Source organism: Amblyomma maculatum, chromosome 1 (genome assembly GCF_055883805.1).
Source record: "Amblyomma maculatum isolate TAMU_Amacu chromosome 1, ASM5588380v1, whole genome shotgun sequence".
NCBI lineage: Eukaryota > Metazoa > Arthropoda > Arachnida > Ixodida > Ixodidae > Amblyomma > Amblyomma maculatum.
The window spans coordinates 401,611,786-401,625,384 of record NC_139344.1 but is presented as its reverse complement, the minus strand read 5'-3'; the positions used below and the strand labels follow the sequence as shown (position 1 = coordinate 401,625,384).

Genomic DNA, 13,599 nt, shown 5'->3' with positions numbered 1-13,599 from the left:
TCAGAAAAATTTTTGGCGGTGGGCGGAAAGAGTTGAGAGCTCGTTCTTCGATGTGCTGCATAGTTATATTCGCCATAGCGACAGAGATGGAGGCACCCATTGGTGTTCCCTTAACTTGTTTGTAGAATTCTCCTCGGCATGAGAAGTATGTGTTTGATAAGCGTAGTTCCAGAAGGCGGCATATCTCGTCTACACTGAGTGGGGTTCGTGCGCTGAGTGTATCGTCGCGTTGTAGGGCTTCTCGAGTGGCGGCCAACGCGAGATTTACAGGGACATTTGTGAAAAGGGACACCACGTCAAAGGAAACAAGGCACTCGTCGGCCTCAAGGCTCACCTGGGATACGAGTTCGATGAAATGCCCGGCGTGTCGGACGTGGGTCGCGGTTTTTCCCGTGATTGGTGTTATGAGCTTGTGCAGGTATTCCGACAACGCACGGAGGGGGGAGAAACAGAAGTCGACAATTGGGCGTAGAGGAGTCCCAGGTTTATGGACTTTGGGCAGACCGTAGAAGGCTGGGGCTGATTCGTTGGTGCACGATAACTGCAGGTAGAGGTTTCGGTGGTTTGGGAGGTTTTTGAAAACTTCTTTTAATGCCTTGTTCAATTTTGCCTGGGTACTTGTTGTGGGGTCCTTCTTCAATTTTTCGTATTCTTGATTGTTGAGTAGAGAAGAAATTTTCTCTTCATAGTCCTGTCTGTCCAGAACGACTGTTGTGTTGCCTTTGTCCGCTGGGAGGATTACGATGGTCGTGTCTCTCTGGAGGTCGTTGAGCGCCTGCTGTTCATCCCGTGGTAGATTCTCTTCATTTCGGCGTGAATGCAGACCTTTCAGTACTCCGACTGTTTTGAGCCTGACTTCTTCTCGAGGACCTGTTTTCAGCTGTTGGAGGCCGTCTTCAAGAGCAGATACAATTTTCGGGAGAGGAGGTCCGTGAGCCTGAATATTGAATTTGTGTCCCTTGGCCAGAATTGAAGTTTCGGCGGGTGTTAGATTTCTGGAAGACAGGTTCGTGACCACGTTTGAATGGTCAGTAGGGGCGTTGTCAGGTCGAGGTTGTAATTCTGCCAGCTGCTTCATTTGCTTGGTGCGGTGTTTGTTGGCTTCGGAAGCTGCTGTCTCCTGGGCGAAGGCCTCAATGGGTGTTAGAAGCTTGGGCATCCTGTGCTCGAGCTGTCGACGAGCAAAAAAGGCGTCGGTTTCTTTTTTCTTGATCACTGTGCGGCACTCCCGTATCCGAGCAGTTACTAGGTGCTGTTCTGCCTTGTCGATGATGTTTCGTCCTTCCGGTGTGGAGACCGGGCGTCGGAGACGTAGGCAATGCGGTACGACCTTGGTATCCTTGCACTTCTGGTTGTACTCCAGGTGTGTTTGGTACACCGAGATACTCTTCATAGTCTTGACGTACTTCTTTGCAAGCTGCATAGCTTGCAGCCCGAAGTCTGCGCGGATAGATTGAAAGCTAAACATTTCGACAGATTTGCCTGTCTGGTTGGGTTGATAACTAAATAAGACTTGAAATTTCTCCAACCAACACTTTTATTTTATAAAACCCGACGTTTCGGAGCCGGCTCGGCTCCTTCTTCAGGGGTGCATGACGCGGGGCTGCGTGCAGCTATAAGTAAAGAAATGGTCAAGGGGGAGAAGAGGGTGGGGGGGGGAGAATGGGGAGGGGGTGGAATGTGTGTGAAAGGAATGAGAAGGAAGGAGGGGGGTTTAGACGAGTGAGGGTGCCGCAGGTGCAGGTGTGCTCGCTGGCGACTTTTTTCTTTTCTTCTGTGAAGTGGCCAGGAGAGAGCGAAGACCTTGCAAGTATACAGCAGGGAGGTTGCCTGTTGTCCGGTTGATGTTATTTGCGGTAGACTGTATGTGCCATGACTCGAGGAGGCGTCTTTTGCGGTAATTGGTCTTGGTCTCCAAGATGAACGTTTCTTCGAAATTTATTCTGTGGTCGGAATCTTCTGAATGTTCAGCTATGGGGTTGCGTTCTCTTGAAAAATTTCGTACATCGTTCTTGTGTTGCCGAATTCTTTCTTTTAGGTTTTTTGTTTCGCCAATGTAGCTAGCATCACAGTCGGCGCAGGGAATTTTGTAGACAATGCCTTGGGCTCTTTCTCTTGGTGGTCGATCTTTGGGGAAGGGTAGCAGGCTCCCCAAAGTGTTTGAAGGCTTGTGCGCCACTCGAATTCCCTCTTTTCTTAGAATACGGGCGATGGTTTCGCTGGCGCCTCGGACATAGGGGACAGTGACGTACTTTTGAGATGTAGTTGTTTGCTGCTGGTTATTTTCTTCCCGGGGCCTGTCGTTGCGTTTTTGGCGGCGAATGATTTTCCGGATAAATTTTTTTGGGTAGCCGTTCATGGTTAGTTCCTTGAATATTAAGCGTTTTTCGTTTGCTTTGTCGGGCTCTGTGGTGCAATGTGTTTCCACTCTTTGTAATAAGGTCTTCACAACTGACGCTTTATGGCTTGTCGGGTGGTTCGAAGTGAAATGCAGATATCGCCCTGTGTGGGTGGGTTTTCGGTATACGGAGAATCGCAGGCGGTTGTTTTTTCGGGTCACCAGAACGCCCAAAAACGGCAGGGCGCCTCGCTTCTCCATTTCTAGGGTGAACTGAATCTCCGGTTGAATGGAATTTAGATGAGAGAGGAAATTTTGGACTTCAGATTTCTTAATAATTGAGAAACAGTCATCGACATATCTCAGAAAAATTTTTGGCGGTGGGCGGAAAGAGTTGAGAGCTCGTTCTTCGATGTGCTGCATAGTTATATTCGCCATAGCGACAGAGATGGAGGCACCCATTGGTGTTCCCTTAACTTGTTTGTAGAATTCTCCTCGGCATGAGAAGTATGTGTTTGATAAGCGTAGTTCCAGAAGGCGGCATATCTCGTCTACACTGAGTGGGGTTCGTGCGCTGAGTGTATCGTCGCGTTGTAGGGCTTCTCGAGTGGCGGCCAACGCGAGATTTACAGGGACATTTGTGAAAAGGGACACCACGTCAAAGGAAACAAGGCACTCGTCGGCCTCAAGGCTCACCTGGGATACGAGTTCGATGAAATGCCCGGCGTGTCGGACGTGGGTCGCGGTTTTTCCCGTGATTGGTGTTATGAGCTTGTGCAGGTATTCCGACAACGCACGGAGGGGGGAGAAACAGAAGTCGACAATTGGGCGTAGAGGAGTCCCAGGTTTATGGACTTTGGGCAGACCGTAGAAGGCTGGGGCTGATTCGTTGGTGCACGATAACTGCAGGTAGAGGTTTCGGTGGTTTGGGAGGTTTTTGAAAACTTCTTTTAATGCCTTGTTCAATTTTGCCTGGGTACTTGTTGTGGGGTCCTTCTTCAATTTTTCGTATTCTTGATTGTTGAGTAGAGAAGAAATTTTCTCTTCATAGTCCTGTCTGTCCAGAACGACTGTTGTGTTGCCTTTGTCCGCTGGGAGGATTACGATGGTCGTGTCTCTCTGGAGGTCGTTGAGCGCCTGCTGTTCATCCCGTGGTAGATTCTCTTCATTTCGGCGTGAATGCAGACCTTTCAGTACTCCGACTGTTTTGAGCCTGACTTCTTCTCGAGGACCTGTTTTCAGCTGTTGGAGGCCGTCTTCAAGAGCAGATACAATTTTCGGGAGAGGAGGTCCGTGAGCCTGAATATTGAATTTGTGTCCCTTGGCCAGAATTGAAGTTTCGGCGGGTGTTAGATTTCTGGAAGACAGGTTCGTGACCACGTTTGAATGGTCAGTAGGGGCGTTGTCAGGTCGAGGTTGTAATTCTGCCAGCTGCTTCATTTGCTTGGTGCGGTGTTTGTTGGCTTCGGAAGCTGCTGTCTCCTGGGCGAAGGCCTCAATGGGTGTTAGAAGCTTGGGCATCCTGTGCTCGAGCTGTCGACGAGCAAAAAAGGCGTCGGTTTCTTTTTTCTTGATCACTGTGCGGCACTCCCGTATCCGAGCAGTTACTAGGTGCTGTTCTGCCTTGTCGATGATGTTTCGTCCTTCCGGTGTGGAGACCGGGCGTCGGAGACGTAGGCAATGCGGTACGACCTTGGTATCCTTGCACTTCTGGTTGTACTCCAGGTGTGTTTGGTACACCGAGATACTCTTCATAGTCTTGACGTACTTCTTTGCAAGCTGCATAGCTTGCAGCCCGAAGTCTGCGCGGATAGATTGAAAGCTAAACATTTCGACAGATTTGCCTGTCTGGTTGGGTTGATAACTAAATAAGACTTGAAATTTCTCCAACCAACACTTTTATTTTATAAAACCCGACGTTTCGGAGCCGGCTCGGCTCCTTCTTCAGGGGTGCATGACGCGGGGCTGCGTGCAGCTATAAGTAAAGAAATGGTCAAGGGGGAGAAGAGGGTGGGGGGGGAGAATGGGGAGGGGGTGGAATGTGTGTGAAAGGAATGAGAAGGAAGGAGGGGGGTTTAGACGAGTGAGGGTGCCGCAGGTGCAGGTGTGCTCGCTGGCGACTTTTTTCTTTTCTTCTGTGAAGTGGCCAGGAGAGAGCGAAGACCTTGCAAGTATACAGCAGGGAGGTTGCCTGTTGTCCGGTTGATGTTATTTGCGGTAGACTGTATGTGCCATGACTCGAGGAGGCGTCTTTTGCGGTAATTGGTCTTGGTCTCCAAGATGAACGTTTCTTCGAAATTTATTCTGTGGTCGGAATCTTCTGAATGTTCAGCTATGGGGTTGCGTTCTCTTGAAAAATTTCGTACATCGTTCTTGTGTTGCCGAATTCTTTCTTTTAGGTTTTTTGTTTCGCCAATGTAGCTAGCATCACAGTCGGCGCAGGGAATTTTGTAGACAATGCCTTGGGCTCTTTCTCTTGGTGGTCGATCTTTGGGTAAGGGTAGCAGGCTCCCCAAAGTGTTTGAAGGCTTGTGCGCCACTTGAATTCCCTCTTTTCTTAGAATACGGGCGATGGTTTCGCTGGCGCCTCGGACATAGAGGACAGTGACGTACTTTTGAGATGTAGTTGTTTGCTGCTGGTTATTTTCTTCCCGGGGCCTGTCGTTGCGTTTTTGGCGGCGAATGATTTTCCGGATAAATTTTTTTGGGTAGCCGTTCATGGTTAGTTCCTTGAATATTAAGCGTTTTTCGTTTGCTTTGTCGGGCTCTGTGGTGCAATCTGTTTCCACTCTTTGTATTAAGGTCTTCACAACTGACGCTTTATGGCTTGTCGGGTGGTTCGAAGTGAAATGCAGATATCGCCCTGTGTGGGTGGGTTTTCGGTATACGGAGAATCGCAGGCGGTTGTTTTTTCGGGTCACCAGAACGCCCAAAAACGGCAGGGCGCCTCGCTTCTCCATTTCTAGGGTGAACTGAATCTCCGGTTGAATGGAATTTAGATGAGAGAGGAAATTTTGGACTTCAGATTTCTTAATAATTGAGAAACAGTCATCGACATATCTCAGAAAAATTTTTGGCGGTGGGCGGAAAGAGTTGAGAGCTCGTTCTTCGATGTGCTGCATAGTTATATTCGCCATAGCGACAGAGATGGAGGCACCCATTGGTGTTCCCTTAACTTGTTTGTAGAATTCTCCTCGGCATGAGAAGTATGTGTTTGATAAGTATAGTTCCAGAAGGCGGCATATCTCGTCTACACTGAGTGGGGTTCGTGCGCTGAGTGTATCGTCGCGTTGTAGGGCTTCTCGAGTGGCGGCCAACGCGAGATTTACAGGGACATTTGTGAAAAGGGACACCACGTCAAAGGAAACAAGGCACTCGTCGGCCTCAAGGCTCACCTGGGATACGAGTTCGACGAAATGCCCGGCGTGTCGGACGTGGGTCGCGGTTTTTCCCGTGATTGGTGTAATGAGCTTGTGCAGGTATTCCGACAACGCACGGAGGGGGGAGAAACGGAAGTCGACAATTGGGCGTAGAGGAGTCCCAGGTTTATGGACTTTGGGCAGACCGTAGAAGGCTGGGGCTGATCCGTTGGTGCACGATAACTGCAGGTAGAGGTTTCGGTGGTTTGGGAGGTTTTTGAAAACTTCTTTTAATGCCTTGTTCAATTTTGCCTGCGTACTTGTTGTGGGGTTCTTCTTCAATTTTTCGTATTCTTGATTGTTGAGTAGAGAAGAAATTTTCTCGTCATAGTCCTGTCTGTCCAGAACGACTGTTGTGTTGCCTTTGTCCGCTGGGAGGATTACGATTGTCGTGTCTCTCTGGAGGTCGTTGAGCGCCTGCTGTTCATCCCGTGGTAGATTCTCTTCATTTCGGCGTGAATGCAGACCTTTCAGTACTCCGACTGTTTTGAGCCTGACTTCTTCTCGAGGACCTGTTTTCAGCCTGACTTCTTCTCGAGGACCTGTTTTCAGCTGTTGGAGGCCGTCTTCAAGAGCAGATACAATTTTCGGGAGAGGAGGTCCGTGAGCCTGAATATTCAATTTGTGTCCCTTGGCCAGAATTGAAGTTTCGGCGGGTGTTAGATTTCTGGAAGACAGGTTCGTGACCACGTTTGAATGGTCAGTAGGGGCGTTGTCAGGTCGAGGTTGTAATTCTGCCAGCTTCTTCATTTGCTTGGTGCGGTGTTTGTTGGCTTCGGAAGCTGCTGTCTCCTGGGCGAAGGCCTCAATGGGTGTTAGAAGCTTGGGCATCCTGTGCTCGAGCTGTCGACGAGCAAAAAAGGCGTCGGTTTCTTTTTTCTTGATCACTGTGCGGCACTCCCGTATCCGAGCAGTTACTAGGTGCTGTTCTGCCTTGTCGATGATGTTTCGTCCTTCCGGTGTGGAGACCGGGCGTCGGAGACGTAGGCAGTGCGGTACGACCTTGGTATCCTTGCACTTCTGGTTGAACTCCAGGTGTGTTTGGTACACCGAGATACTCTTCATAGTCTTGACGTACTTCTTTGCAAGCTGCATAGCTTGCAGCCCGAAGTCTGCGCGGATAGATTGAAAGCTAAACGAAATTTTCAAGAGAAATTTTCAAGAGAAAAACTAATACGAAATTTTTCAAGAGAACGCAACCTCATAGCTGAACATTCAGAAGATTCCGACCACAGAATAAATTTCGAAGAAACGTTCATCTTGGAGACCAAGACCAATTACCGCAAAAGACGCCTCCTCGAGTCATGGCACATACAGTCTACCGCAAATAACATCAACCGGACAACAGGCAACCTCCCTGCTGTATACTTGCAAGGTCTTCGCTCTCTCCTGGCCACTTCACAGAAGAAAAGAAAAAAGTCGCCAGCGAGCACACCTGCACCTGCGGCACCCTCACTCGTCTAAACCCCCCTCCTTCCTTCTCATTCCTTTCACACACATTCCACCCCCTCCCCATTCTCCCCCCCCCCCCCACCTTCTTCTCCCCCTCGACCATTCCTTTACTTATAGCTGCACGCAGCTCCGCGTCATGCACCCCTGAAGAAGGAGCCGAGCCGGCTCCGAAACGTCGGGTTTTATAAAATAAAAGTGTTGGTTGGAGAAATTTTAAGTCTTATTTAGTTATCAACCCAACCAGACAGGCAAATCTGTCGAAATGTTTAGCTTTCAATCTATCCGCGCAGACTTCGGGCTGCAAGCTATGCAGCTTGCAAAGAAGTACGTCAAGACTATGAAGAGTATCTCGGTGTACCAAACACACCTGGAGTTCAACCAGAAGTGCAAGGATACCAAGGTCGTACCGCATTGCCTACGTCTCCGACGCCCGGTCTCCACACCGGAAGGACGAAACATCATCGACAAGGCAGAACAGCACCTAGTAACTGCTCGGATACGGGAGTGCCGCACAGTGATCAAGAAAAAAGAAACCGACGCCTTTTTTGCTCGTCGACAGCTCGAGCACAGGATGCCCAAGCTTCTAACACCCATTGAGGCCTTCGCCCAGGAGACAGCAGCTTCCGAAGCCAACAAACACCGCACCAAGCAAATGAAGAAGCTGGCAGAATTACAACCTCGACCTGACAACGCCCCTACTGACCATTCAAACGTGGTCACGAACCTGTCTTCCAGAAATCTAACACCCGCCGAAACTTCAATTCTGGCCAAGGGACACAAATTCAATATTCAGGCTCACGGACCTCCTCTCCCGAAAATTGCATCTGCTCTTGAAGACGGCCTCCAACAGCTGAAAACAGGTCCTCGAGAAGAAGTCAGGCTCAAAACAGTCGGAGTACTGAAAGGTCTGCATTCACGCCGAAATGAAGAGAATCTACCACGGGATGAACAGCAGGCGCTCAACGACCTCCAGAGAGACACGACCATCGTAATCCTCCCAGCGGACAAAGGCAACACAACAGTCGTTCTGGACAGACAGGACTATGACGAGAAAATTTCTTCTCTACTCAACAATCAAGAATACGAAAAATTGAAGAAGGACCCCACAACAAGTACCCAGGCAAAATTGAACAAGGCATTAAAAGAAGTTTTCAAAAACCTCCCGAACCACCGAAACCTCTACCTGCAGTTATCGTGCACTAACGGATCAGCCCCAGCCTTCTACGGTCTGCCCAAAGTCCATAAACCTGGGACTCCTCTACGCCCAATTGTCGACTTCCGTTTCTCCCCCCTCCGTGCGTTGTCGGAATACCTGCACAAGCTCATAACACCAATCACGGGAAAAACCGCGACCCACGTCCGACACGCCGGGCATTTCATCGAACTCGTATCCCAGGTGAGCCTTGAGGCCGACGAGTGCCTTGTTTCCTTTGACGTGGTGTCCCTTTTCACAAATGTCCCTGTAAATCTCGCGTTGGCCGCCACTCGAGAAGCCCTAAAACGCGACGATACACTCAGCGCACGAACCCCACTCAGTGTAGACGAGATATGCCGCCTTCTGGAACTATACTTATCAAACACATACTTCTCATGCCGAGGAGAATTCTACAAACAAGTTAAGGGAACACCAATGGGTGCCTCCATCTCTGTCGCTATGGCGAATATAACTATGCAGCACATCGAAGAACGAGCTCTCAACTCTTTCCGCCCACCGCCAAAAATTTTTCTGAGATATGTCGATGACTGTTTCTCAATTATTAAGAAATCTGAAGTCCAAAATTTCCTCTCTCATCTAAATTCCATTCAACCGGAGATTCAGTTCACCCTAGAAATGGAGAAGCGAGGCGCCCTGCCGTTTTTGGGCGTTCTGGTGACCCGAAAAAACAACCGCCTGCGATTCTCCGTATACCGAAAACCCACCCACACAGGGCGATATCTGCATTTCACTTCGAACCACCCGACAAGCCATAAAGCGTCAGTTGTGAAGACCTTATTACAAAGAGTGGAAACACATTGCACCACAGAGCCCGACAAAGCAAACGAAAAACGCTTAATATTCAAGGAACTAACCATGAACGGCTACCCAAAAAAATTTATCCTGAAAATCATTCGCCGCCAAAAACGCAACGACAGGCCCCGGGAAGAAAATAACCAGCAGCAAACAACTACATCTCAAAAGTACGTCACTGTCCCCTATGTCCGAGGCGCCAGCGAAACCATCGCCCGTATTCTAAGAAAAGAGGGAATTCGAGTGGCGCACAAGCCTTCAAACACTTTGGGGAGCCTGCTACCCTTCCCCAAAGATCGACCACCAAGAGAAAGAGCCCAAGGCATTGTCTACAAAATTCCCTGCGCCGACTGTGATGCTAGCTACATTGGCGAAACAAAAAACCTAAAAGAAAGAATTCGGCAACACAATAACGATGTACGAAATTTTTCAAGAGAACGCAACCCCATAGCTGAACATTCAGAAGATTCCGACCACAGAATAAATTTCGAAGAAACGTTCATCTTGGAGACCGAGACCAATTACCGCAAAAGACGCCTCCTCGAGTCATGGCACATACAGTCTACCGCAAATAACATCAACCGGACAACAGGCAACCTCCCTGCTGTATACTTGCAAGGTCTTCGCTCTCTCCTGGCCACTTCACAGAAGAAAAGAAAAAAGTCGCCAGCGAGCACACCTGCACCTGCGGCACCCTCACTCGTCTAAACCCCCCTCCTTCCTTCTCATTCCTTTCACACACATTCCACCCCCTCCCCATTCTCCCCCCCCCCACCTTCTTCTCCCCCTCGACCATTCCTTTACTTATAGCTGCACGCAGCCCCGCGTCATGCACCCCTGAAGAAGGAGCCGAGCCGGCTCCGAAACGTCGGGTTTTATAAAATAAAAGTGTTGGTTGGAGAAATTTCAAGTCTTATTCAGGTGCAACGTGAATGCGAAAAAAAAAACTGCTACACGGCTTTCGAAATTAAAAAAAAAATGCTACGTTTATGCTCGCTTCCACACATTAAATTGTATTTTTTTTCTTGTTCGACTTTTATATGAAGCCGATAGCAGATTTTCTGACCATGCAGTATTGATTGAGCTGTGAAATGAGTGATTTTATTAGGCAAAATGGACATGCCACAAACAAATGTTAACAAATTCTAAGAGTATCAACGCAGAGCTCTCAGCGCATTTTCATTGGTTGACAAACGAAAAGAGGAAAAATGGCAAGATCATGGTAATAGGAATTGTTCATGTCTCCTATCTGCTCTTTCTGTTAAGAGAAAAAAGTAAATTATCTTTGACTATGTCAGCGAAAGTATCTGCACAAACATTGTCTCTGCCCATCACTGAAGATCGTAACGCAGCCTGAACGACGATGGTGGAGCTGTCTTTTCTTTTTCCGTGCTGGGGTTTTCTTGTACACAGGCGGGGAAATGCTAGCGTTGTAACTTACGTTGTAGGGTTATTTCGATTTCCAATTGTCAATAAAGTGACTACAGATGAAGGGAGTGCGGCTTCGACTCCGAGACTCTCGTGCCGTCACTCCTGGGGAACAGAAGGCACAGAGCATCCGGTAGCAAGCGGAATTTTAAACATTCGGCACTTTCCATGACCACACAGTGACCAAATACGTAGATTCGTGCCTTTGCCTTTCAAAGAACCATGCTTAGGTCACCCGCCACTCATGCTTCTGTGGAAACCCGTAGAAATGAATCGACTTAGAAACGTCCAACGAGTTTGCGTAGCTGCCAGTGGAGCCAACAACGCACCACGTTTCGCCAGCCTTGTTTGGCCAGACTTCATTTAACTGGACATATTCGCACAACTAGCCCACCTTTCTGTTCTCTTGAGGATAGTATATTCACGCACAGCGTCATCTAAACATTAGGATTTCCGATTTTCCACACTAACCAAAGACAAACACTACGCTCCAATGCGCTGGCAATGCGCCGGCCGGGGCCGGCGCATTCCGGCGTTTGAGCGATGCGCCGAGAGGCGGCGCCACCCGTACAGCTGTCCGGTCCCCATAGCACAGCACAAGAAAGCACGATGCAACAGAAAGCAACCTTTACTGTCAAACCTGTTAAGATATTCCTGTATCCACTACAATAGGTTATACTGTTGTCCAACACTATTTCAATTTAAGCAGCAATTTTCGTGGTATACCTTACAGAGGGTTTGGCAAAGGTCCAACATCAATTTTACCGGGTACATCAATCACTCGAGAGAATTAATAAAGAGTATAATTATCTGACAGTCGACATGTTCATCCTAAATCCATGTTGATGCTTCGATATGATAACTTTTTGGTGTAAATATTAATGAACATATTTGGCTATGGCGTGCTCTAACAACTTGTAATAGTTATTAATAGTGAGCAGTAACTAGTTACAAAAAGACAATCACCTTTTTAAAGACGAAAGTCTTGTTTCTCACTCGAATCTCGTGGCATATCATTATTTGAATAGGAAAGTAAAAAATTTGTTTGAAAAAGACTGAAACATTTTCCTTTTAGCGCCTTGAGAATATTTCTGGCATGTCGACAGAGCCGGTAGCCTTTTGGAGATTCAGCTTCATGATCATAGGCAAAACACCTTCACGTATTATTGCTAACTTGCTAGGGTGACCTATAGCTCATACCAGAATGACACATCTGAGCAGTAGCGTACCGGCTATTGAAATGTTTAAAATTAGTTCGTTCTCTAGGTAGCATTGTTTATTAATTGGTGTTGATTTTTAATTTCAGAGTGCACTTTGTGGGTTACTAAGGAACGCAAGGACTCAATACCGAATGAGTGTATGGAACAGTTTGAGAAGAACTGCGGTAACGGAAATAACCTTCACGACAGAGACACCTGCAAGGATGTCGACACAACAGCTTTTCCTGATTCCACAGACAATGCTTGAGCAAAGTGTGATACGGGTGATTAATATAATGAGCTGTGGGGTGAATAATTGTTATAAAATTTGACCAGTCTTACTAATATCAAGAGCCGCACAGTATGACATTGTAATTATATAGACAGCTGCTTAGTAATAACGCTAACCTCACCCCGATACGCTTTTGAGAATTGTTGTTAGAACTGTTCACGAAAAACTACAGGTGTACCACAGACAACAATAAAATACTAGAGAAATCCAACAAAGGCCAACTTGATAGCCACTACTTTTGAGTTCTAAAATAATTTGATTATGGGCGCCATCATCTTCCTTTTAGGATGGCACCCTGAATGAGCCAAACAAGGAAAAGGCGCAACGATTGCACTCGAAGACAATTTGGGTTGTGCGTGAGCCGTTGACCCTGCGATAATAGCAGTATACAACAGTCATGTGCATTGGTCGCGTGAGCTGTCTGCATTTTGGTGCTATTTCTTGCTTTATTTGAGAGCGCCAGCAAATTATACCACCCATTCTGCATGGCGGAAGCTGTTGGAACCCGTAGTAGCAGCCCTGGCGACAGCTCCGTTTGCGCAGTGAGAACTGTCTTTATTGATGACTGTTATAGGTAAATATAAGGATGCCCCGAATTTCATATACGTTTTACTTTTGTAATTGTTTAAACTTTAGGCACAAACGCACAGCGAAAAATTGTACGGGCAGCTACCGAACGCGGGATTTACTGCGAGAGGTGTTTTCCTTTCTGCGCCCCACTGATTTACCGTGCGAGCGACTCATTTCATGTAACGTGTATTATTTTAGCACATCTTATTCCACATTTCGCTGCATTGATACTGCATTAAAGGATTTGAGGTTTGTAATAAGTGGACAGCGTTCGTCAGAGTTACGCAGCTAACCGTTGCTATTTGGAACCAAGCTTCGCGAATGTTAGCGTTTGTTGCGCGCAGGCTTCTGAATTCGCAAAGCGTACGATCGAGCTGCTCAAATTTAAAGGCTTAATTTTTAGGCTAAATCACTTTTCAAAGCACTATATAAAACAAGCTGCATCTAGGGTACAGTCAAATGGTGTTTTTATTCAGCCGTCGAGTACGTTTGGCAGGAGGCGGCCTAGCGCAGCCCATGCAAACGATGCAGCATCGTTTGCGCAGAGGGTTGTGAAAGCCGTGCAGCTTCAGCTGCCCCATTAGGGCATACAGGTTTCGAACACTTACAGCGGTGGGTGCGGCAATCTTACCAAAGCGGCGCCGCCAGCTGGCGCAATAAGCGACGGCACTCTCGTCCTGCGCTACTCCCTACAGTTGGTGTGCGACTACTCCTTTGCAGTGCACGAGCTTGACGCAAATCCAAGTGGCACTTTAGTTCGTGTAGACCTCAAACTGGCCCAGTGTGGTTGATGCGTTGAACTGGCTTCGTAAATTGTTATATAATAAGTGCACAGAAGGAACACCATTCACAAATTAATATTTTCATATTTAATCTTTCCAACGAAGCTGCAT

At 47.7% G+C, this 13,599-nt stretch overlaps 1 protein-coding gene across 1 annotated transcript in view; it reads left to right on the top strand.

The window, feature by feature from the left end:
• LOC146208708 (uncharacterized) overlaps positions 1-12,349 on the top strand; it is a 44,522-nt gene extending 32,173 nt beyond the window's left edge. Inside the window, exon 5 of the mRNA XM_084587312.1 lies at positions 11,952-12,349. Coding sequence (XP_084443438.1) covers positions 11,952-12,112 — 161 coding nt within the window. The 3' untranslated portion in view covers positions 12,113-12,349. The remainder of the gene's footprint in view (positions 1-11,951) is intronic.
• Positions 12,350-13,599: the final 1,250 nt, after the last annotated feature.